At 39.5% G+C, this 24,939-nt stretch overlaps 2 protein-coding genes and 1 pseudogene across 2 annotated transcripts; 2 read left to right on the top strand and 1 right to left on the bottom strand.

Moving 5' to 3' along the window:
- Positions 1-1,493: 1,493 nt before the first annotated feature.
- LOC111789944 (basic leucine zipper 43 pseudogene) lies at positions 1,494-2,513 on the top strand (annotated as a pseudogene).
- Positions 2,514-6,074: 3,561 nt separating this feature from the next.
- LOC111791009 (putative galacturonosyltransferase 9) lies at positions 6,075-8,652 on the top strand. Its single transcript, XM_023672180.2, has 3 exons — positions 6,075-6,414; positions 6,708-7,916; positions 8,109-8,652. The coding sequence occupies exons 1-3, from the start codon at positions 6,247-6,249 to the stop codon at positions 8,382-8,384; spliced, it is 1,653 nt and encodes a 550-aa protein (XP_023527948.1). The 5' UTR covers positions 6,075-6,246; the 3' UTR covers positions 8,385-8,652.
- Positions 8,653-22,749: 14,097 nt separating this feature from the next.
- LOC111789910 (zinc finger protein CONSTANS-LIKE 2) lies at positions 22,750-24,262 on the bottom strand. The gene is made up of 2 exons (XM_087121862.1): positions 23,616-24,262; positions 22,750-23,351 (listed from the first exon to the last, which is right to left on the bottom strand). The coding sequence occupies exons 1-2, from the start codon at positions 24,240-24,242 to the stop codon at positions 22,950-22,952; spliced, it is 1,029 nt and encodes a 342-aa protein (XP_086977988.1). The 5' UTR covers positions 24,243-24,262; the 3' UTR covers positions 22,750-22,949.
- Between the last annotated feature and the right edge of the window lie 677 nt (positions 24,263-24,939).

Genomic DNA, 24,939 nt, shown 5'->3' with positions numbered 1-24,939 from the left:
AGAGAGCAACTATAAAAGTATCTCCAAATTTATCGAGAATTTATTAGAGGTAGGTAGATTTTAAAATCTACATCCAATGGTCATTATAAGGCAGTCACAGTGCGGCTGTCTCATTGAATAATTTTTCCAAAGGGTTGGAGCCATTTTCACAAAGTAATGTTTAGGTTTCAAGCTCTCAATTTAATTTAATGGGTCAGACTACAATAATGAAAAGCGAAAAATCTATACAACTAACTCCTAATAATCCATTCTCACCACTAAAACATGATATCCCCACTCAGTTGAGTGGTTTAGAGCTCCAACTTATTTTTCTTCTTTCTCCTGATGAATTTAGCGCCACAATGTGACTATGATGCACCCACCAAGCTTAAATTTTGACCAAAATGCCCTATTTTGCTTGTTTGAAAACATCCCAATGTTGGCCATTGTCTACAACATTGAAAAGTTTTGAAATCCCTCTATATGCAAAGTGACACCATTAAAGAGAGAAAATGCTAATGGCAACTGAAGCTACTGTGCAAAGTGACACCATTGAACATAGCTTGCAATGGAAGTGACCAAGCCAAGCTCTTTTTTATCAGTCCCAAATGGAACTCAATGTGCAAGGAATCAAAAGTATACTGTGTACACAATCCTGACATGCAAGTACGTGTCTCTGTTGTGCTAAACGAATGTAAAGTTTGAATGTGAAAATAAAGAGAGGCAGAAACACAGAGCAAACATATAATAGGCTTTTGTTTCTTTTCTTTTTTCTTTTTTTCCTTCAGTAGCAAGTAGCTTTCACATTTATATTCTAGTTCAAGCAATGAAATTGATAAAACAAATAAATAAATAAAGAAAGTTGTGTCCATTTGAGTGGGGAAAAAGAAGGCAATGAATGGCCCCTTTTATAAGAATATAAAGTATTTTAAAAGATAGTGTTTTGTTGATTACTGTACTTTCCTGTAATGGCTTTTCCATTTGCACTTTCTCTTGTTTTGTCTAACCCAACCCCATGAGAGAGCAAGAGGGGTTTTTATTTCCTTTTGAATTTCCAATACCATAACACACCAGGCTGTATAATCTTCCTAAATATACTAAAATAAGAAGTCATGGTTGTAAACAAGTCTAAGTTTTGTAATTTAATATTCTAATCTGGCTCTTATTAGAGTGCTATTTGAGTCATCTATTATAATAAGACAATAAAAATATATTTTCTTGTGGATATAGAAATGCTTACCTTCCTCAACCTGATTCCTCCTTTCATATCTTCCCACACAATCTCCAATTGGCTGCAAATAAAATAATATTATTCCAGAGCCAACTTACACAAATTTCTTCCTTTAAAATTGACTTCTTGAGCTCCATTCTTCCTCTGTGCTATCCTTCCTCCAAACATTCTTCCATCACAATTATTATATTTCCCACAATGTGCAGTTTGTTTGCCTGATGTAAGCAAAAACCTGATCAGAAAAGGATTATCCATAAAGAGACTGAATTTCAATGTATTTATGTGCAATTTGAATATACTCACATACATAGAACCATGGCATAACCATGTAAACCAACACCATCCGAATTTGTTTATGCATACATGAAGATTGCAGAACATAGACATAATCTGCATGGTCCAAGTTTTTAAGAAACTTGCTGATGGTGGTGGGGACACTTCAAGCTTTTTCAATCCTATAAATGTAAACTCTCTACCAAAAACCAACCCAAGTTCCACTTGAAACATCCCTCCCTTCAAAGAGCCTGCCTGCAAGTGTTCAGAAACATTTTGGGCATGCAGCCTGGTGAAATTGAGAGTCTCCATTATCTTCTTTCATCCGACCCATCTCTACATTCTTCTCAATTTAACATGTCCCAGGACAGAACAAACAGGGTGCATCTCAATCAGTTTTCTAATCCCTTTACAAAATTTCAATATCCTTATCAAGTGCAAGATATGAATCCACCACCCTTAAGCAGTAACTCAACTTCTGATGAAGCAGAAGACCAACAACTAAGCCTCATCAATGAGAGGAAACAGAGGAGGATGATATCTAATAGAGAGTCTGCACGCCGGTCACGAATGCGCAAGCAGAAACATTTGGATGAGCTGTGTTCTCAGGTCCTTTGGCTTCGGAATGAAAACCACCAGCTAATAGACAAGTTGAACCAAGCCTCCGAGTGTCACGATCGGGCTCTACAGGAGAATGCTCAGCTTAAGGAGGAAGCATCTGAACTTCGTCAAATGCTCAGGGACTTCCAACTCCATAATCCATACCTACCATGAAGAGATCTCCTCCAAGTGGTTACCTGCAGAAAAGCTATTAGTTTCAATCTTGCAAGGCTGAGCTAGAGGCAAAGTTTTTGATCGTTCTTTGCCAATAATGGTCCTCTTTAATCTTTATGTAGATGCTACCTACCTCTGAAGTTTTACGAAACTTTAGAAAAATAAAAGGTACTTATTTAGCCTTCCCAATGAATTCCTTCATCTGTGATCATAAAATCTCTCCCAAAACAATCTTTAGGTTTTCATTTCATCGATAGTTCAACTAATATGCATATCTATTCTTGTTTCTTTTGCCATCTCCTTGAGCACAGTAACGATTTATGGAGTAGGTTCAGCCACATCTTAACATTCATAACAAACGCCATAATTATCTGAACCAGATAAAATTATCAATTGTAGCATAGAAATTATTACCATAACAGGATATAACAAAATACACACAAGCTGTGAAGTTGAGAATAGCTGAGGAAAATAGAAGGCAGTGCTATAAAACTCAGTGTAAAATGTCCTGAGTGGCGCTGGTGGCGTTGGTGGCTGATAGTTGGAAATGCATTGAAACGGGCTGGGGTGAATTTTTGTTCACGAAATGCATTGAAACTGGCGTGAAAAGAAGAATATTTTGAAAAGAAATTCAAAGATACTTTTCACAGATTTTGAAACTTGTCATGGCCCAAATTCAATTAAAATTGGTCAAGTGAAGCAAACTAACTTGCATAAAGCCCAGAAGTTTCAGCGATATAACAGATATCAACATTTTATTATCATTTCGTTGTTCTTTGGTACATCTTTTACTAAATCTTGCAGCGATTCCCATTAGTTGCCCGATCAAATAAGTCTGTACTCATCAAATCTCTCATCCATGTGTTGATAACATTAGAAGAAGTAACAAAAGAACAGGACAGATCAGATTGAGTCACATTTTTATCAAAGAGATTCACGGTACAAGAAGATAGAGAAAATATGGTAGATGCAAACGAACCCAAAAGGTAATTGGTAGTTTAAAACTGTAAATAACTTTACATTCATCATTTAGGTTCAATCTCTTTGATTCAATAAGCTAAATGGTCGTCCATATCAATCATGCAAATCTATCTTGAAACTTTTAGGAACTGAATGCAGAAACCGATAAATATATGGCAGTTATAAAAAGCAATATTAGTTCAACGTACTGACCCTCACTAACTGTTTAGAATGAGATAGCTTTATCTCAAATTCCGTTGAAGCACAAGAAACTGCCTGAAAATGTGCAGAAAAGTGTACATAGAACCTGGTTGTCTCATCTCATCCATTTCCCTTGGACGTATGTTCAGGAAGAATGCCTCTCCGACTAACCTGCAAGTCATCATTTCAATCTTAAATAAGCAAAGCATGAGTTATGCAAACCACATAAAGCTGTCATGCTGATACAAGAACCTATAGTTGTATCTTTTTACTTTCTTGTCTTTATGGATTCGTCATCACCATCATGAAAATTGTCCATGCCAATCGAGGTCCAAACTTGAAAGGAATCCCTTCCCTTCTCTTCCTTCTGAAAGGATAAGATAAATCTTCCCTCTTCCTGTTCCATTACTCAAACACGATATATTCACATTGAATCTTTTTCAAATGCTATAAGTTACAAATTGACAGTGTCATCCCCATGGTGAATCACTCGCTGAATTCCAAATAAGAGATATTCAATGGCTGTTTTGTTGTTAACAGTCTACTAATGGTACCCCTGGTCCTCAACTAAACTTTTTGGCTACCAACAGATCTTTTCTAGAACAACTGTAGCTTTAACTTCATCTCTTCCATATCACTTCTTCCTGCATACCATATATTCCTCTAACATGGAAACTTATAAAAGCATTGATTATTGGAGTTCCAAGTTATAGCAGCAGCTTTCCTATTTGCTAGAGCCCCTCCATTAGCATAGTGCCTGAAACAACTTAAGTGTCCAGTCATCAGCTCCAATTTTCCCGGAGGTGCTAAAATATATGTTGAGGCAGGCTTGAGAACATAGAAGTCTTGTGTTAGAAGGAAAGGAGTCCGCACATCCTTAATTTCAGAATTGGAAACATCCATGTACTTTCTAACTAATTTCCTGTTTCTTTTAAGATGAAAAAGGGACCATCCAGACCCTTCTGTCTTCCATTTAAGAACCAAAATTTGACCAAATTAAATTTGATTATCACAAGCTAACTGGTGCTTATATTCATTGAGAATTACATAATAAGTGATACATGAACTTACGCTAACGGCAGTGCTGTAATTCAACTCAAATCAATAATTTTAAATTGGCTTCAATGGTACTGCATATATCAGGTTAATTTATAGAGATCGATTCGGCTTTTATTGTATATACTGCAATGCGATAATGAAGGAAATTGTGTAAACCTATTAGGCACTGGATGTAGTGCATTGTACATTATACGTATCCAAGCTTGCTGTAAAAACCTGAAGATAACAATGAGCTAAAATTACAATTAAACATAATACAGTGAGTGGTCAGGAAACGTTAACAAGAAGCTTAAGAGTGACAGTACATGATACTACATGCCTATTGCTGACACAGAAAATTAATGGCCGAGCACAGGAGCACGCAAAACAAAAATAAATAAATACACTCAAATGGGAGCATTGAATTGTGTCACGAACCATACCTCCTTCCATGAAATCTGATGACTATTATGGAAAGGAAGAACAATAGTACTGGTGACAGATTCATGAGCGAAAGTGACACCAAACATTTCAAGAAACGTAATCCAAAATTTCATAGCAAAAGTGACACCACCACAACCCATTGTTCAAGTCTTACATAACATGCATCATTAACATTGAGGCCCAAGACTATAGATGATGAAGATGTTTGAACAAAATCGATTGAGGTTTGACGTCATGGGCCCAAACTGTGATAGCAACATATTTAATTGACGGCTTGTTTACTACCATGTTGGTTAGCCTTAGTTCAATCAGTTCTTACGAATTTCATAGTAATAGCATGAATATCGAAAACGAAATCACAGGAAAAACAGAACGAGGGCATTTTGAGTTAACATACTCGTCTCTCCTCCCTCCAGTTTCACAGCAAGCAAACAGAGAAACACATTGAAGCGGAAAATGACAAACAATGCAACATAGTAAGGGGAGGAATGAAGAAAAGAGGAAGAGGAATGTCAGACCTGGAAATGGGTCAAGAAACGAGATGGAAGAAGAATCAAACGGGAAAATTGATTCCGAGAATCTGTTAATAATGATCCTGCAAGAATGGAGATTTTCACGTTGGATAAAGCGTTGAAATTCTCGAATTCAACTGATTCCGCATAAATTTCAAACTCCGAATCGGCTTCATCTCTCATTATGGAGAAGTTTTGATTCAACCAAGGAAACGTCCCGGATTTAATGCCGAAAATTGACATAATTTGAATTAGCGAAAAACAAATCCCTCAACTTATTAAATTATTATTTATTTTTTTTTTTTAATCTATCTACTTTATTTATCAATAAAACTTCATATTAGAATTCAATTTCATTGTTTAATGCATGATAAGCATGAATGAAATATGAGGCGTATGTATTAAGAAATTGATGTGATGATAAATATGAAAGTATTGTGTGCGTAAAAAAAATAAAAAATAAAAAATAAAAAATAAAAATAATTATACTTAGTTTATTATTTGATTGTTTAGGGGCATGTGTTGGGTTGGACTTGGTCCTTGTGTGTGTATCCTGGGCGTAAGGCAAAAACACGAATACCTTTATTTTGGCTACTTCCATTGTCTCACCGACGAAAAAAAAGGGGAATAATTAATAGTAATAATAATCCGCACAACCAAATCTTTCCATCTTTTCATCTTTTCATCTTTTCATCTTTTCATCTTTTCCCACTTGCTTCAACAATTTCAGATTTCAGATTTCAGATTTCAGATCTTCTTCTTCATTCTTCGTTTCAGCTTTCTCCTCTTTTTACAGATTCAACCTGAATCTGCTTCACTCGACGTGCTTCACCAATGGCGGTTGCCGTCCGGGGAAACCGAGGAGCCTCTAATTTCGGCGCCTTCAACCTACGGAGTTTCTTCTCTTACCGGATCTTCATTTCGGCTCTCTTTTCGCTTCTCTTCATTGCCACTCTTTCAGTCATCTTCACCACCAATCCCACTACGCCGCACCACGATTCTGTAACTCCCTCAACTATTTTCTCCCCTCCTTTGCTTCATTTTTCTTTCAATCTACTTGAAATTATGTTTGCGATGTTCGGAGCTGGATTTAGTAGAACATCACTTCATAACCTTCATTGCCAATGAGACCTCTGTCTTGATCGAACCAATTTATGTAGCGTTTTTCTCATTGAGTGGGAAACGAAATCAGTGACTTTTTTTTTTTTTTTTTTCTTCTTCTTCTTCTTCTTCTTCTGTTGGAATGGTTTTAGTGATTTCTTTTTTTTCTTTTCTCTTTGGATGCTTGAATGCAGGCCCTTCCTACTACAGGAAATGCGTATGTGCGACGAACGTTTTTGACTCTGAATTCTGATCCATTGAAAACGCGTTTAGATTTGATATATAAGCAAGCGAGTGATCACATCACACTTGTTAATGCTTATGCTGCGTATGCTAGGAAGCTCAAGCTTGAGATGTCTAAGCAGTTGAAGATGTTTGATGATTTAGCTCAAAATTTCTCGGATATTCAGATGAAACCAAATTACCGTGAGACGTTGTTTGGTTCGACGGGTCCTCTGGATGAGGATGTGTTGAGGCAATTTGAGAAGGAGGTGAAGGATAGAGTGAAGACTGCAAGGATGATGATTGTGGAGTCGAAGGAGAATTATGATAATCAGTTGAAAATTCAGAAGTTAAAGGACACCATTTTTGCAGTTAATGAGTTGCTTGTTAAGGCAAAGAAGAATGGGGCATTTGCAAGCTCTATTGCTGCAAGATCAATACCAAAAAGCTTGCATTGTTTGTCTATGAGGCTTGTGGAGGAGAAGATTTCGCATCCGGAGAAGTATACTGATGATGAGCCCAAGGCTGAGTTTGAGGATCCAAGTTTGTACCATTATGCAATTTTCTCTGATAATATCATTGCAGTATCTGTTGTGGTGAGATCTGTGGTGAAGAATGCTGAAGAACCATGGAAACATGTTTTTCATATTGTAACAGATAGGATGAATCTTGCAGCCATGAAGGTATGGTTTAAAATGAGGCCAGTGGAAAGAGGAGCTCATATTGAAATAAAGGCTGTGGGAGATTTTACCTTCTTGAACTCATCATATGTGCCATTGTTAAGGCAACATGAGTCAGTGAACTCACAGAAGCCTTCCTCTGACAACACAATCAAATTTAAGAACCCTAAGGATACGTCCCTGCTGAATCACCTTCGGTTTTATTTGCCTGAAATGTTTCCTAAGTTGTGGAAAATCGTGTTCTTGGAAGATGATGTGGTTGTTCAGAAAGACTTAACTGGCTTGTGGAGGATAGATTTGGACGGGAAGGTAAACGGTGCGGTTGAGACTTGTTTCGGGTCCTTTCATCGATTCACCCATTATTTGAATTTCTCAAACCCTCTAATTAAGGAGAAGTTCAATCCCAAGGCATGTGCCTGGTCTTATGGGATCAATATATTTGATCTTGATGCTTGGAGAAGTGAGAAATGTACGGAAGAATACAATTATTGGCAGAACTTGGTTAGTATCTTGTTTTGAATCAATAATTTTAGTTGTCTTTTATACTATTACATGCTACCACATTGAGATTTCATTGCTTGTTTATCTTATCATTTCCCATTGCCTTGTCTTTATCATGTTTCTGAAAGTGATATGCATTTTCGATTTGGTTGGAGAACTCACTAGATTTTCCCCTGATTTTTGTTTAATTAGAACGAGGACGGGTCTTTATGGAGTGGGGGAACTCTTCCACCTGGTCTTGTCATCTTCTACTCAAAAACAAAGTCACTGGACAGATCTTGGCATGTGCTTGGTCTTGGTTACAATCCCAGTATAAGCATGGATGCGATAAACAATGCTGCAGTCATTCATTACAATGGAAACATGAAACCTTGGCTCGATATTGCCATGAACCAGTATAAAGGTCTGTGGACTAAATATGTGGACAGTGATATGGAATTTGTGCAGGTGTGCAATTTTGGACTTTAGATGAGCTCGTAGCTGCTATGTCACCAATCAGGTACAACAAAAAATTTAGTTTCTTGTAGTTTCTTCACGATTATTGCTTAAAGTTTTGAATTTCTCATCAGCTGTTTGTCCAGAGCAAATCTTTGTAATGTAGTCCATATTTTATTTCTTAAATCATATGAATGTTACTGGCGGCATATGCTCCAATGTTTCAAGCAAGAATTCTATAACCAGTGAAATTGGATGATTTCTTTTCTTATAAAGAAACATGATTTCTTTTTCCCTTTAACTTCCGCATCTTTTCTGCATGTGACAATAATTTGCAACTGAGACGAAAGACGTTTTTACATAGGTATAATACTCTGTTTTTCTACTCGTAACTACAACTTTCAACTGAGACAAAGACGGTATGTGACGTTGACATTCTTACCAAGTATTTATAGTGCAATTTTGTTTTGAGAGATTGGTTCTTAAGTTTTCAACACTGAAAATGAAAACATGGGTATGATTATGAAGCATCTAGCTGAAGAGATGCGCTCAGGAACATCCCTCAGCCACATGCTGAAATATGTTTTATTTGTATGATCTGGGGTTCGTTTCCATATTTCGCATGATCTACAATGTGCATGTTTCTTTGGCTGAAATGAGGGGTGTGTTTGGTTTAACACTTGACTTATCCTCAGTTGATCTTAATGTTCAGGGCTTTTTTGGAAGTTGTGTCCCTTGAACATTAGTCTCCCATAGCATAGAAAGCATCTTTTCATCACAAATTTGTCATTTCTAGACTGCAGAACCATAATTTTACCCTCTGTTCTGGTCAGCTGTCAGATTATGTTTATGTCCCATCCGACTTGGGGTGAGGCTTTCTAACATCAATCAAGCCTACTAAACTTGTTATTCTGAAGGAAGTCTTGAATGGTCACTTTTACAAGCCACACACATGAGCACTCTCTTTAGCTATTGTTGACCAAGAAACTGTATCGACACACCCAACCGAAACAGTTGAGAGGTCGAGGTATAGTATAGGAAACCCCATAAAAGAACTACAAAAGAAGAGTCTTCAGTCGAGTCGTTATCATTCATGGGAGACTGTAGTTACAAATACTTTTGTATGGTTTGTATGTGAGGTATATAGCCAGTGGAATGCTTACTAGAACATATGTCTTTGGTCATGCTAACAATTCCTGAGGAAGTCAGGCTGTTCCATAATTGTTATCAGAGGTCCATCAGGCCCCATCCTCGTTCTCCTTCAAAATTTAAGTTTGGTACACCCTTCAAACTACTCTTCTGGTCCCTCTGCCATCTTCCCAACAACAATGAATTGTTGTTGTTTTTGTTTCTGATCGCAGTATAAGAAGATGATGCTGTTTTCTCCTTTTTTGCTCATTTATTATTGTCCTTGTAAATAAACCAAGCAAGCAAGGTGAAGGGCGATGACGAATAGTGATGAAGAGGGAGGTAATCGCGATGGTGGTGGTTAGATTCACCAAAGAACGAGGAGGGGGAGAGCTTAATAAATCTTGAAAATTATTCTTCATAATTGTTTTCCTCATATCTTTTTTTACAAGGTGGAGTGGTTCATTTTAGATTTAAAAAATTCGAGTTCAATTTTATGAAAAAATTTTACACATCGAATTTTATACTTCGAAAGGCTGCAAAACGATTCTTATATGGAGATAATTGTGGCAACATTAAAGCATTGTGGATGTACTTAATTTTTCACTATGTTTTTGTTTGAATGGTTAATTTTACATGAACCATCCTTGAAATTTCTTAAACCCCTTATATACACAAAACAATTAACCTATTAAATTATTCAAGGGAAACCAGTAAAATTATCTTGATTAAATGGGGATTCTCAACTCTATTAGGCGTGAGTCTCCACGTCGAGAATGGACATCCCTTTTAGAGCGTTGAGACCAACATTTGATATGTGTCGTTGAGTTGACACTAGTCTTCATACTGTTGAGACTCACAAATAGTGTTTCAAACACTAGTCTTCATACTGTTGAGATTTGCAAATAGTTTGTTTCAATGCAACTCATGTGATAACTTTGAGCACTTTGAGATGTATAGAGAAAATCTCAGGTTTACTACACCTTTATGTGTATTTTTCTTTAACATGAGTAACTAATTTGTAAATATTCTGAAATGATGTCATGATTTGTTATGACTTATGACATTAACTTAATATTTGTATTTACACAAAATGGAATATGTTGTTTTGGTATACTCTGTTTCGTAAATTTATCTCCTAAAACCGTATTAGAGTGGTCGTTGCTGGAGCATTCATTTTCACAAAAGATAATATCACGCGAAAGAATGTCTAGAAGCAACTAAGGGACCACAAGTGTTTATTTGGAGGATAAAAAGGGAAGGTCAATAAAAGGGACTAATAACAGTAGAAATGGATAGAGGACAGGTGATTAGGAGCTTAGGGTGAAAAAACATCCTACTACATTAGGAGACAAGTCTTTTATTATTAATTAGCTTTTGTAGTTCTTTCTTATGCAACAAGTTTCAGTTAGTGCTTTTATTAATTTTGTTGAACTTGATGATGTATAGAGGCTAAACCCGTGACTCCAGCATCTCATGTTCGAATCTCGGTTGCAAAGGGGATTTCTGCGATTTACGACGTCTCAACACATGGCGCACGTAGACCGAGCTTTTGAGAAGGGTTGGGTCAGGCATTTGGCTTGGGTCTCGAGCCTTGAATTAAGTCGCAGTTTAATTCGAATAGAGTAAGAGCGAGTCATGGTTCGAGTCTCCCACTGTTTGCAAGATGCGTGCCTTCGCCTCCTGCCGAAAGTGTGTCCACACTGGCCTCGGCCATGCTCCACCATCCATCATTTGACACATGTTCACACCCTCACCTAACGCGCTCACTATCCAACTGTATGACGTGTGTTCACTTGCAATTTGAGTTCTTCTCAGTTTTTAGATCATTTGAGATTTTGATTCTTTTTTTATTTTCTTTAAATTTTCATAACTTTCTCTAAATTCGAATCAACTTGGTTCCTTGATCAAAGTTGCAGAGTTTTAATCAATTTTTAGAGAGTATTTTTGTCTGAGTAACTACATAACTACATGGATATAATCAAGTCCATACTACATCCAAAATATATAACATATCATTTCTTGATCAAGTCCACAATAAATCCTCCTTCAAGTCCAATTCTACTTGACTTTCTTCATAAAAAATAAATAAAAACAAAAAAAAATACCTCCTATAACAACATATTTAAGAGATCCTCCTGTATATAAAGATAAAATCTGAAACCCTTATCTATCGATCTTCCTCGTTTCTTAATATATTTGGATGGTCCAAATATCGAGATTGGGTCTTCTCTTAGTTATGAGTAACTTTCATGAGGAGTCCATGCGAGAGAGAGAGAGGAAAAAAAAAAAACGGCCTCATGGCAAAACAAGAGCACCTGACACAATTCCCACTCTAAAACAATTTTCTCTCTCCCTCCGTCTTCTTTCCACACTCTAAAACTGTCACGATTCAATATTTTACTATGAGTCGTAACTCAAAACGACAACATGAATGCAACGAAAACATTTGAAAATGCATTAGAGCAAAATAATTTATTTCGAGTGAAGTAAAAAAGCAAAGGCTCAAACAATTAAAAGTTTTGAGAACAAAAATATGAGAATTCAAATAAAAAAAAAAAAGACTGGATTAATGCCCCCGAACATGCATTCTTTTGTGACAATCCACATCTCTAATCATGCCCTCTCTTGACCCGACGCCTCACGCACCTGAAAAAAGAAAGATATAGCAAGGATGAGTATAAAAATTATACTAAGTAAGCCACCTACTTGTAGACTCTCATCGCATCTTAAGCTTAACAGATTTTCACGGGCTTCTAATTGGTTCTAGGACATCTAGTTCTGGTCTTAGTCCCTTGGAGCTTCTCTGGTCCTCCGTCCTTTCATTTAGTCCCTAAGAGTTCCTTATGCTGAGCTGTAATGATTGGTGTCTCTCTATGACGTGCTACCCTTACTTGGCTATTTGAGACCACAGCATCTTGTCTAGGGGTGTGATGAGTACCTCCTAGGCCCATGATAGTTCCTTGGGGGGCGCGACCCAACCCGTTCCCATGCAGCTAATGGGTTGTACGACATGGGGACACATTTCCCATGCAAAATGTCTAGGGAGTAGGGAGAACTAATCAGAAACCCCTAGTCCTCCCATGAAGCTATAGATATCGTTCACACAACTAGTAGCCTAAGAACACTCCTAAGGTACTTTGTTGTCATGGTAATCTGTTAGGTTCCTAGAGAAGTGATAGGTCTAACTAGTCACTCGTTACTCTAATTATGAATTTTTAAGCTTATCGTAACAACGATTCATAAACATTATAGTGAACATATATCAAGCATCGAGGTACAACATACACAGTTCATGCACAGTTCATGCACAAGCAGACACATACTAAGCTGAAGCATAAACCATGATTCACTTTTCATTATTCATACTTGCCACCTAAACTCATATCAGGGAAAATTCTATTTAACTAAGGAAATTAAACTAGCATGCATGCATACCGAAGCGATTCCTACAAGTATTTCTTCCTAAGTTCCGTGTGGTGACTTACTTGGTTGACGCATGTCCTTTCGCTAGCGTTTCTATGCAAGTAAGGTGTCCAAAAATACTGATTTTCCTCGACTAGGTCCCTATTCACATAAAAACATTGTTAGACTTGGAATCGAGATGAAAATCAGGCAAATAGAAGTCAAACAGATGAAAACGGGTCTTACACGCGCTAAGAAGAAAGCTAGTCGTAGACGGCACGCATGGGTTGCTTCTGTGCAGTCGCGGGTCAGCTCTCCAGTTTGGGTCGACAGCTCGATTCAATCGGGTGGATCGCAGGTTCGTTTGGGCCTACGGGTTGCAAGGCGGGTCGGTTGGTCCACAGGTCTGGAGGGATCTCAGGAGACACATGTTGTCGTTTCGTTGAAACTGCGTTGCTCCAGCCGATGCTTGACACATGGCTCCGGCTGATGCTCGACACGTGTCCTCTGTCGGTTGTGCTGCGCTTCACCACCGCCGGTCGACACATAGCTACCAGAAAGTTTTTTCTCTCTCACCTACAATACGTAACATAGAACGATTTTCGATCAGATTTATTCGTTTTCTCATTTTCATATCTTTCAATTATGAACTCAAATCACGTTGATCCATTCATCAAAGTTTTAGATCGTGTTACAAGCTACGTCCTGGTATTTTTTTTTCTTGATTTTAGCCTCAACGTAGAATGATATTTGAGCGTCGGAAAAGGTTTGTTTTTTATTTTACCATTCTTGGGTGACTTCTCGGGATTTTGACTCCGGTCAAGTTTTTCGACCGAATTTCTTCACAGATCTTGAAGAACAACCTCCCTATTTGAACATACAATATATCTAGAATCGTTCAGGAGGATCTTAGATCTAAAGAAGATTAATCATGAACCTACATCGCGAACTCTCGGATCTTGACGGAGCGTCGGCCTCACGAGCCTATCAATCTTTTCAAGCAGGGAGTTCTTGTGTATAGGTCTCGTCTGAAAGTGGATTTCAGCGGTGGTTCGACAAGATTTCGCGGTGGCTTCTTCTATCTCCTCTAAAATTTTCTGTCCGTAACTTTCTTTTCTTTTGCAGGTATTTTGATTAGGGTCCTTAGACCCCTATAATGCCTGGAAGGGTAAAATGGCACATTTGCCCCTTTATTGATTTGGCCAGATTTTTTTTTTGTTTTTTCCTTTCTTTTTCAAGCGTTATAAACTCTCCCCTTCTTAAGATCTTTTGTCCCTGAAAGTGGGCATCTCTTGGAAGAGTTTGGGATAGACTCTCTTCACGTCCTCTTCTCGTTCCCAGGTTGCCTCTTCCTCACGGTGTTTATATCATGAGACCTTCACTAAGGGAATAACTTTGTTGTGCAATCGCCGGGTGGCTCGAGCCAAAATCCTGCTAGGTTCTCCTCGTAAGACCGGTCTTCCTGAAGAGGATGTTGTCTTTTGACAATTGGTGAGAGGAAATCGTTGACAGAAAGAGAGAAGAAATTTGTTGGAAGAAAATGAAAACAGACAGCCTAAAAATAACAAAGAGAAAGAAAACATGGGATTTGACTTTGCTTAAAAAAGTCATCATTTTGTTTCTCATCCCATTCACCTATTTAAATAATTATCTTATTTAAAATTTGTGCCCGTTCACTCCAAATGGCCATCTAAAAAATTGGTAATCCATTCGACTGTAAAACTAAAATATTCAATTAACTGAGTAAAACGTGTAAAAGCTAAATAAGGAAACCTCAGGCTTTTATCTAACAATCTCCCCTCCTAAAAACGGTGGTATATCTACCTTATTATTTGAACGAAGTTCCTCAAATTTTACCTGCGCCAGAGACTTGGTGAAGATGTCTCCAAGCTGTTCCTTTGTTTTGATGAAGTCAATCTTGATAAGCCCCCGATCTGCACACTCCCGAATGTAATGGAACCTGATCTTTATGTGCTTGCTCCGATCGTGCAAAATCAAATTTTTTATCAGGAGATCGTAGCCTTGTTGTGCACATAAAGTATTGGTGGATCGCCTTCTTTTCCGATGAGTTCTTCCATCAATCGCGCAAGCCAGACCCCCTGTGTTGCTGCCGTCGAAGCGGTGATGTATTCTACTTCGCAGAAAGACAAAGCCACTACATTTTGTTTTGTTGATTGCCAGCAGATCGCACCGCCTGAGAGGAAGTAAATCATCCCGCTTGTTCTCTTACGATCATCAACGTTACCGGCCATGTCACTATCACTGTAGTCGACCAGCTCAAGCTTCTTCTTTCCTCTCCCTGCGCAGGATGCGCTTGACAACCACAAGATGCTCCTCTCTAGGTGCTTCCATGAATATTCTCACGTATCCAACAAAATAAGCAAGGTCAGGGCATGTGTTTACCAGATAGCGCAGGCTCCCGACAATGCTGCGGTAATTGGTGGCGTTGACTGCCGTCGTAGTGTCGGCCTTCCTTAGCTGGAGCTGGGTCTCCATTGGCATCCTTGTAGGGTTACTGTACGCAAGCCCAGTTGTGTCCAGCAGCTTCTTCGCATACACACTTTGGCAGATGGTGATGCCGGCAGTACTCTAAAATACTTCGATGCCGAGGTAGTAGCTAAGCACACCGAGATCGCTCATCTTGAAGTTCTTTGACATCTCCCTCTTGAATCTTTCGAGGACTTCCATGTCGCCGCCAGTGATTATGAGGTCGTCGACGTACACTCCTACGATCAGTCGCTGCTCGTCGTGGCCGTGCATGTACATGACATGCTCAGAGGCACAGCGCTTGAACTTAGTGACAGTAGGGTACTGTCGAGCTTCACGTTCCAGGCTCGTGGTGCTTGCCAAAACCCATAGAGTGCCTTGTGCAGGTGCAATACCTTCTTAGAGTTGTCGTTGTCCAAGAAGCCCGGTGGTTGTCAGACATAGACGGTCTCCTTTAGCTCTCCATTCAGGAACGCAGATTCACGTCCATGTGGTGGACCTCCAGGAATGATGTGCTGCGATTGCCAACAATAGGCGGACAGATTCCAGCCATGCCACCGACGCGAATACCTCCTCAAAATCCACTCCTTGCTTTTGGACGTAGCCCTTCGCCACCAGACGGGCCTTGTGTTTCACAACTTCTCCCTCTTCGTTACGCTTCAGTTTGAAAATCCATTTGAGCCCTATGACTCGGTGTCCCGGCGGCATGTCCTCCAAACTCCACGTCTGGTTCTCAGTGATGGATGTCATCTCCTCCTGCATTGCCTTCAGCCAACACGGGTTCCTTTATGATTTGGCGAAGGTGTTCGGTTCATCTGCGCTGATGGCATGCAGTTCGGCCACCTCTTGTTTGAGTTCGCGCGCCGCAAGTCCAGGTGGTTCACCTCCTCCCACTAGGTCTTCCATCCTCCGGTACCTGGCCACCAGATCATCATCATGATCGGCATCCAGCGTTGAATCCACAGTCCGTGGTGTTGCAAACTCCACGGTTCCCAATGCTGCACTCCTCCTTCTCTCGGCTTGGTGATGAGGTACTTCATCGTGAATTGATTTGGGTTTTGATCTACCTCGGTCACGTCATTCCACTGCCAGAAGGTGGCGACACGTGAGCTCGCCCCCCCCCCCCCCCCGCAGGATCATAGAGCCTGTACGCCTTGCTCTCGGGTTCGTAGTCGATGAAGGCGACCTTCAGCCCCCTAGGATCAAGCTTGGTGAGGTGGGGACGCGCTACCTTCATGTATGCGATGCAGCCGAACACTCGGAGATGATGTACTACTGGCTTCTTGTTGTACCAGGCCTCATGTGGCGTCTTCCCATCAAGGCTTCGCGTTGGCGATCGATTGAGGAGATAGACGTCCGTCATTACCGCCTCTCCCCAAAACCTCCCAAGCATCCCAGCGACCGTCATTAGCAATGACCTTGCTGTCCCGACGATGGTTTGATTTTGGCGTTCCACCACCCCGTTCTGCTGGGGGGAGTAGGACACCGTTAGTTGCCGCTGCATGCTAAGCTCGTCGCAGTACTTACCGAAGCTCGCTTAGGTAAATTCTCTGCCTCGGTCCGTACGTAGCATTCGCATCTTCTCGCATTCGGCCTCCGCTCGCGCTTGAACGCTGTTAATCGCCTTGCCGCCTCACTTTTCGCTTGTAGTAGGATCAACCACATGAAGTGGCTTTTATCATCGACCAGCAAGAGGAAAAGGGTCTTGCCGCTTGGGGTCGCCGGCTTGATGGGCCCGCAGATATCACCGTGCACAAGCTCCAACAGCTCACCGGCGCAATAGGATGTGATGTCTGAGACGGAAAGGGGGTGCGCCTCTATTTGCCGATGAGGCACCCGTCGCATAGCTTGTTCACGCCTTTGATTACCGGTAAACCGTGCACCATCTTCTCCTTGTGTAGTTTTTCTAGAGCAGGAAATTCAAGTGCCCATACCCCTTGGGTGCCACCTCCAAGCTACTTCTTCGGTCCTGGTCAAGAGGTTGACCGGTTACTTTATCTCCAACTCTAGGATGTAAAGACGGTCGTCGATCATCGCAGATTTTGAGTAGCCCACTCTCGATTGAAATGAAGCATCCGACCTCATCTAGTTGACCCAGGCTCACAAGGTTAGCCTTGAGCCTCGGGATGAAATAGACGCCGGTCATCTTGTGGTGCTCGCCTCCCTTTCCAACAAACGGGATGATGTCGCGCCCTTCGATCTCGACGGCTCACCGAATTTCACTGTCCCGCGAATCTAGCCCCAGTCATATGGTTTGTTGTCCCTGTGTCGAGGACCCATCATCGGTGCTCATGCTGCTCGGCCCCTCGGATGTAAAGACGGTCGTCAATCATCGCAGATTTTGAGTAGCCCATGCTCGATGGAAATGAAGCAACCAGCCTCATCAAGTTGACCCAGGCTCACAAGGTTAGCCTTGAGCCTCGGGATGAAGTAGACGCCGGTCAGCTTGCGGTGCTTGCCTCCCTTGCCGATGAACAAGATGATGCCGCGCCCTTCAATCTCGACGGCTCGCCGAATTTCACCGTCCCGTGAATCTAGCCTCGGTCATTCATATGGTTTGCTACTCCTGTGTCGAGGACCCATCGTCAGTGCTCATGCTGCTTGGCCCCTCCTTCAATTGAATTGGCTCCCCAGCCGGTTACGCCCAGCTCCGTGGATTTGGAATCCACATCTTTGATCACGCCCTCTCTCGACCCAACTCCTCATGCACCTGAAAAAAGAAAGATGTAGCAAGGATGAGTATAAAAATTATACTCAGTAAGCCACCAACTTGTAGGCTCTCATCGCATCCTAAGCTTAATAGATTCCCATGAGCTTCTAATTGGCTCTAGGACATCTTGTTCTAGTCTTACTCCCTTGGGGCTTGCCCCTTGGAGCTTCTCTGGTCCTCCGTCCTTACATTTAGTCCCCAAGAATTTCTTATACGGAGCTGTAATAACCGGTGTCTCTCTATGAGGCGCTACCTCTGCATGGCTATTTGAGATGACATGACATCTTGCCTAGGGGTGTACTGAGTACCTCCTAGGCCCATGATAGTCCCCTATGGGGGGGGGGGGGGGGGGGCGACCCAACCCGTTCCCATGCAGTTAATGAGTTGTACAATGTGGCGATATATTTTCCATGCGAAATGGCTGGGGAGTAGTGAAAATTGATTAGGAACCCCTGGTCCTCCCACGAAGCTATAGATACCGTTCACACAACTAGCAGCCTAAGAAACAATAACTAGGACAAGAACAATGATTGGTCGCTTACAAAAGTATATAGTAAAATGATGTAAAGTTCACAAGTATTAGCGCAATTCTACACTATCAAAAGTATCAAACAATAAGTTACTTGCTACTTGTGATAATGATGCGCTCGATATAGGTATAGTCTACTTGGCTTGGAACGAAAAAAGCCTTAAACGTAGTTTTGGACTGTGTCGCTTGGAATGCATGAAGCTTAGAATACAAGTTGTCATGCTAATGTCTTGTACAGTAAATCCTAGGGCGTGTCTTAGGGAATATGACAAGAAATAAGAACTAGGACAAGAAAAAGAATCAAGAACAAGGATTGGTCACTTACAAAAGTATAAAATAAAACGAGGTAAAGTTCACAAGTATGAGTGTAAGTATACACTATCACAAGTAGACAGTAATAAGTAAATTAATTGCTACTTGTGATAACGAAGCCCTGGATATAGGTATTGACTACGTGGCTTGGAACGAATGAAGCCTTAAAAGTAGTTTCAGACTGTGTCGCTTGGAATGCATGAAGTCTTGAACACAAGTTGTCATGCTCATGTCTTGAACAGTAAATTCTGAGGGATGTCTTAAGGAACATGACAAGAAACTAGAACTAGGACAAGAAAAAGAATCAAGAACAAGAACTAAGAACAAGAATTGGTCGCTTGCGAAAGCATACAATAAAATGATGTAAAGTTCACAAGTGAGAGTGTTAGAATTACGGAGAAAACGACACTTTCGGACAGATTATACAAAATAAAAGAAGAAGTTGTATCACAAATCTTGAGATGATAATGATTCTACAAATTTAGCAGAAGATACTGGAGATGCTCTAATTTTTAGTGTGAATCTTGAATTTTAAATTTGGTGTCTCTTTTCATTTGTCTCCAAGTAAGAAATTGTTTCAAAATTTCAAATATGAAAACTTTGGTAAGGTGTATCGTGCTTACCACAAAACCTTCGAGATTGAACGAAAGGGGTGGTTTGCATGCAAAATCTAGTAGAAAATCATTAGACATTTAGATGACAGATATATTCATGGTCTTAAGAAAAATTTGATCTCTATTGGTCAGTTGAACAACATAGGTTATGTAGTAGAGTTTGGAAAGAGTTAGTAGAAAATTGTGAAGGATGCTAGGGTGATATCACATGACACAAAGTATGGAACTTTATACACCTCTACAAGGTGTATAAATATGTATATTGATGCCGAGAATGCTTCCAATTCAAGTCTATAATACAAAAGACTACATATGAGCATCGAAGGAATGAAAATGATGGTTGCGAAAGAAGTATTAAAAGATTTGAAATCGGTAGATATGGGTCTTTGTGAGCTATATTATAGGTAAATAGAAATGAGTTAGTTTCACACAGATTTGATAATTGAAGAAAGTAGGGTTGAAATTTTTTCATACGATGTTTTGGGACCATCTTCAGTTTCATCTTCTAATGGATCTAAGTTCTACCTCACCTTTATAAATGATTTCAGCAGGAAAGTATGAGTTTATTTTTTGAAATACAAGTCAAATGTGTTTGTCACCTCCAAGAGGTGAAAAGTTGAAGTTAAAGATCAAACCGATTTGAAAATCAATTATATGAGGTATGACAATGGAGGAGAGTATGACAAGTCAAAATTCAAAAGTATTCTATGAAACGGAGGGAATCATATGAAAGATTAAGACGACTGAACCGGAGCCTCTTCTCTTTCTATTCCCCTCAGTTCGAGTGAGTTATTCTTGAACAAGGTTAGTGGTTGACACGAGAGCTCATTCACCTCTATTCTGTTATTCATTCAATCCTTCAAACAAAGACTAATGAGGACAGTTTCTAGTAAGGCAAGACAAAATTTAACTTGAAAGGATGAACAAAACATTAAATAAGCAGGCAAAGAGAATGAGGATTCATGGTAGGTTGCCAAAAACATACTGAGTTATGCTGCGAAATACAAAATTTAACTTGATCAATAGAGGACTTAGTATCTTTGAGGTTTAAGATATTAGAAGAGGTATGGATGGGAAAATAATTTAAGTACTCTCACTTTGAGAACTTTTGGTTACCTGCATGTAAAGTGCTACTTCATAGGCTATGTTTCTAACATGTTTGGGTACAAGTTTTGAGATGATGAAAATAAAAGAAAAAAAATCTAAGACATTTTGACGTGAAATTTAATGAAGATGTCCTATACAAGGAAAAAGAGAAGAAAGATTCAGAGACAACAAAGTACATGACACTTGAGGTTGAGTTGCAGAAAAATTCACCGAGTGGTGTTGCAACAGAAACTCAAGAAACTCTCAAAGTAAGGAACTAGAAGTAGAGCAAGTGACAACTGAGCAGGTGTGAGGAGGTTATCGAGAACCATCAAAACACCAAATAGGTATTCACCTTCAATACATTATCTATTATGGGCTGATGAGGAGGAACCAGAGTCTTCTAATGAGGCCTTACAAATGAAAAATTCAACGAAGTAGGAGTAAATCATAGATGATGAGATGAGTTCACCTGAAAAGAAAAACACATGGAGTATTGTGAGTTACGTAAGAAAAAAGAGTTTTGTTGAACAAGTGGGTATTCAGAATCAAGGTTGAACTAGTTGACAAAAAGAGATTCAAGGCTCATTTATTAGTTAAAGGATATTCACGGAAAAAAAGTATCTATTATGTTGAAAGATTTGCTGGTTGTGAAATTAACTACTATCTAAATTATGTTGAGTATTATTGCATAAGATAATTTGCAATTGAACAAATTGATGTAAAAACAACATTTTTTTCATGAAGATCTAGATAAGGAGATCTATATTCAACGACCAAAGAGGTTTGTAGTTTGAGACAAGGAACACATGGTATGCAAGCTCAATAGAGGTTTGTATGGATTGAAACAAGCACTAAGACAGACTCCCTCATGAGCCGGAATGATTTTTACCAAACTGAAAATGATCCGTCTTGTTACTTCAAAGAATGTATTAATTCTGATGTATTTCTACTCTTATGTATGAATGATATATTGATCGTATGATCTAATATGAGGAAGATAAACAATATAAAGGCAAGCATGTTTTCAGTATTTGAAATGAAAGATTTGAGTGCATCCAAACAAATTCGGGTTTCTTGAGATAGATCCGTTGGTACATTAAGAAGATATGGTCCAAATTTAGGATGAATAATGCTAAACGCAGAACTACTCATTTGAAAAATCATGTTAAATTATCAAAAGGGCAATCTCCCAAGGCAGCTAAGAAGCATGAGTACATGACATTAGTTCTATATGCTTATGTAGTTGGGAGCTTGATGTATGCAATGGTTTACACTAGGCCTGATATAACACAAGCAGTGAAAATTGTTAGCATGTACAAGGCAGATCCAGCGAAAAAATATTGGAAACTTGTGAAGTAGTTTCTAAGATATTTGAGAAGTACATCTAATACTTCACTTCGTTAGGACAATGACAGAGAACTTTTACAAGCTTTTGTGGATGCTGATCTTAGTGGAGATGTTGACTCTAGCAAGGGAACTGCGTTGATGTTTTATCTACTAAGGCTGAGTACGTAACAATAGGTGAAGTTAGAAAAGAGATGATATGAATGATAAATTATCTAGAAGAATTAGACAAGAAATATCGTGAGAAGATTCTTTATGGAGATAGTTAATATGTCATACAGTTGATGAAGAACTTTGTCTATCATTCAAAGACAATAATACATTAGAAGGTGATATCATTTCACTCACCGGTCAGTGGAAGAAGATGATATGCAATTGGAGAAGAAAAAAAATGCAAAAAATCCAACAACATATTGACAAAATGTGTTAATATTGAAAAATTGAAATGATATAAAGTTTTAATTTGTGTCAGAGGTGTGTTAACATATTGTAAGAGTGAATTAGAAACCAAAGAAAAGAATGGTTAGCCACATATATTTCACTTTATATTTACACTTTATATTTACTATCTTTTATTTTTTCATGTTCTGGGTTACAATCTTATTTTTTCATGTTCTAGGTTGAAGGGGTAAGTTGAGCAATCCTAACACTATAAACTCTGACAACGAGCAGACCCATGGTGACAGAATCTAGTACAACTAGCATGAATTTGAATTTGAATTTGAATTTTGAGGGGGAGAAGTTCTAAATTGAATTTAATTTGGATTTTTTTAAGTAAAATGAGTTTTAAACCGACACTGAAAATACTATATCTGAATTATGAAACGTAGTTAGAGATAATACAAAATTCATATACATTTAACCCAAATGTTATAATTAAACCGTCAAATTAAAATTCACCTATAATTACTACTTACTAATTTCACCAACAACAACAATCCGTACCTATTCTTCCATCTTCTTCATCACCTTCATCACCTTCAAAAGAAAGGCACAATCCCATACCCACCATCCACCGTCAACGGGTTGGAGAATTTCCGGTCCAGTTCGACCTCAACATCGGTTCGTTTGGCGAACCGGCCCTTTATTCTAGGCCGGGTCTCCGCGTAGGCCTTTCTGGACGCGTATCTGATGGTCTTCTCGAACTTTCTTGTCTTCTTCTTCTCTCTGTACCGTAGAACTCGGGCTTCTCTGTCCATTGGACTCAATTGGGTCGCCGGCAATTGAACCACCGCCGCCGCCGCCGCCGACGCCGCCGTCGTGCCGGAGAAAAGATCTATTGTCCCTCTTGGTGGCCTCATGTTAGAGATTGATATGTCGCTGACGGTGGCCGCCGTTGTTGACTCCGGTACCACCCCGACCTCCATTGATGACACTGATATCTGATATTGTTGCACAAATACAGAGAATTTTAATGATTTTAATTCAATGGTAAACTAATTCTCATTTGATAAGGTATTAAGTTTAAAAAATAATAAAATAATAAAATAATTAAATCAAAGGAGTAAAAATAAATATACTTAATATATTACAAGTAATCATTCCAATAAAATATATTAATATTTGTTAATAGAATAGTAATAGTATTTTAGTTTCGTTTTTTTGGGTAATTGTGAAGGTAAAAGAGAGGTGAAAGAGGGTTTTACCGCGTGGGTGAGGAAGGCATTATAGGAGTAGGAAGGTTTGGAAGCAGAGTGAAAGAATTCAGAGGCATCAACAACGCCTCCGTAGCTCTGTTGCAACAATATCCGATCATCCTTATTCCCTTCGAACTCAATCGGCACAACACTGTCTCCTCCGCCGCCATAGTTGTTCTTCAATCCCTCAAACTCCTCATCCCCATTGCCGAATCCATTATTATTCCCATTGAACTCCACAAAGTTCAAGTACTCCTCCTCCTCCGCCTCCTCATCTTCCCCACCAAACAAAAACAGCCCATTATTGCTGTTGTTCTTGTTGCTTCCGCCGCTATTGTTCTTCACTGGATTCATCAGCAGCCAAGAAGCCGCCTCCTCCTGCTCCTCCTGCTCCTCCTGCTCCTCCTCCTCCTCCTCCTCCTCCTCTTCCGCCGTAGGAAACATGGCGCCCCTGCTGATCGCCACGCGCTGGTGCCGTCGAGCCAGTGGGTTAGCCGAGTGGATCTCCGCGTCGCACGCCGCACACAGCGAGGCGGCGTCGGCTTTGCAGATGAATTGGGCGGGGGCTGTCTCGCATGCCTCGCATATTATAGACCCCCACCCATTGCCGCCGTAGTTACCTTCCGTTTTCAACATAATTCCTATTTTCTCTGCTTACTACTTCTTTCCCCTTTTTATGAATAGGGGGAGAACTTGGGGTTCAGAATCCACGTTGGACCACGTGGCTTTTAGTTAGTGGCTGCAAGAAAGGCAATGCATTATCTTCTGAATCAATGGTGGGACCCAGGTGTGAGTCAGATGTTTGGGTGTATTTTTGAATTATTAGTTTGGGATTATTTTTAATATAATTTTGAGTTTAATAAAAGTAAAATAATTAAGTAGGAATTAAATAATATAGTAAAATAGTTTGATAATATTCTGTGGATGGTCTCCGTCCACTCCTCCTTGGCTTTTTGGAAGTATTTGGTGCACTAAAAAGTCAGTATTTTGTTTGGGGCTTAGGTTGGCGAGTAGAAATAATATATAATACTCGCTGTGTCTTGGCCACATGTTCCTGGGCCCCACTCGAGTTAGATTCGATCAAATATGTGGCAGTTAAACACCACAATACCGGGGACATCTGACGTGGAAGGCTTAAACAGAAACATTATTTATTTATTTATTTATTTATTTATTTATTTATTTATTTATTTATTTATTTATTCATTATTATAAGATTTTTTCAAAATATTTATTTGATTTATGTACCCATGAATATTGAAGGTAAGCTAGTTGGAACTTGGAACTCATTTCTCTGTAGAATTAAAGGTCATATAGTCAAGAACTGTGAGGG

Source organism: Cucurbita pepo, chromosome 3 (assembly GCF_057944985.1).
Source record: "Cucurbita pepo subsp. pepo isolate OVF chromosome 3, ASM5794498v1, whole genome shotgun sequence".
Lineage (NCBI taxonomy): Eukaryota > Viridiplantae > Streptophyta > Magnoliopsida > Cucurbitales > Cucurbitaceae > Cucurbita > Cucurbita pepo.
Note: the sequence above shows the minus strand (reverse complement) of the source record. Positions and strands in the feature narration are given on the sequence as shown.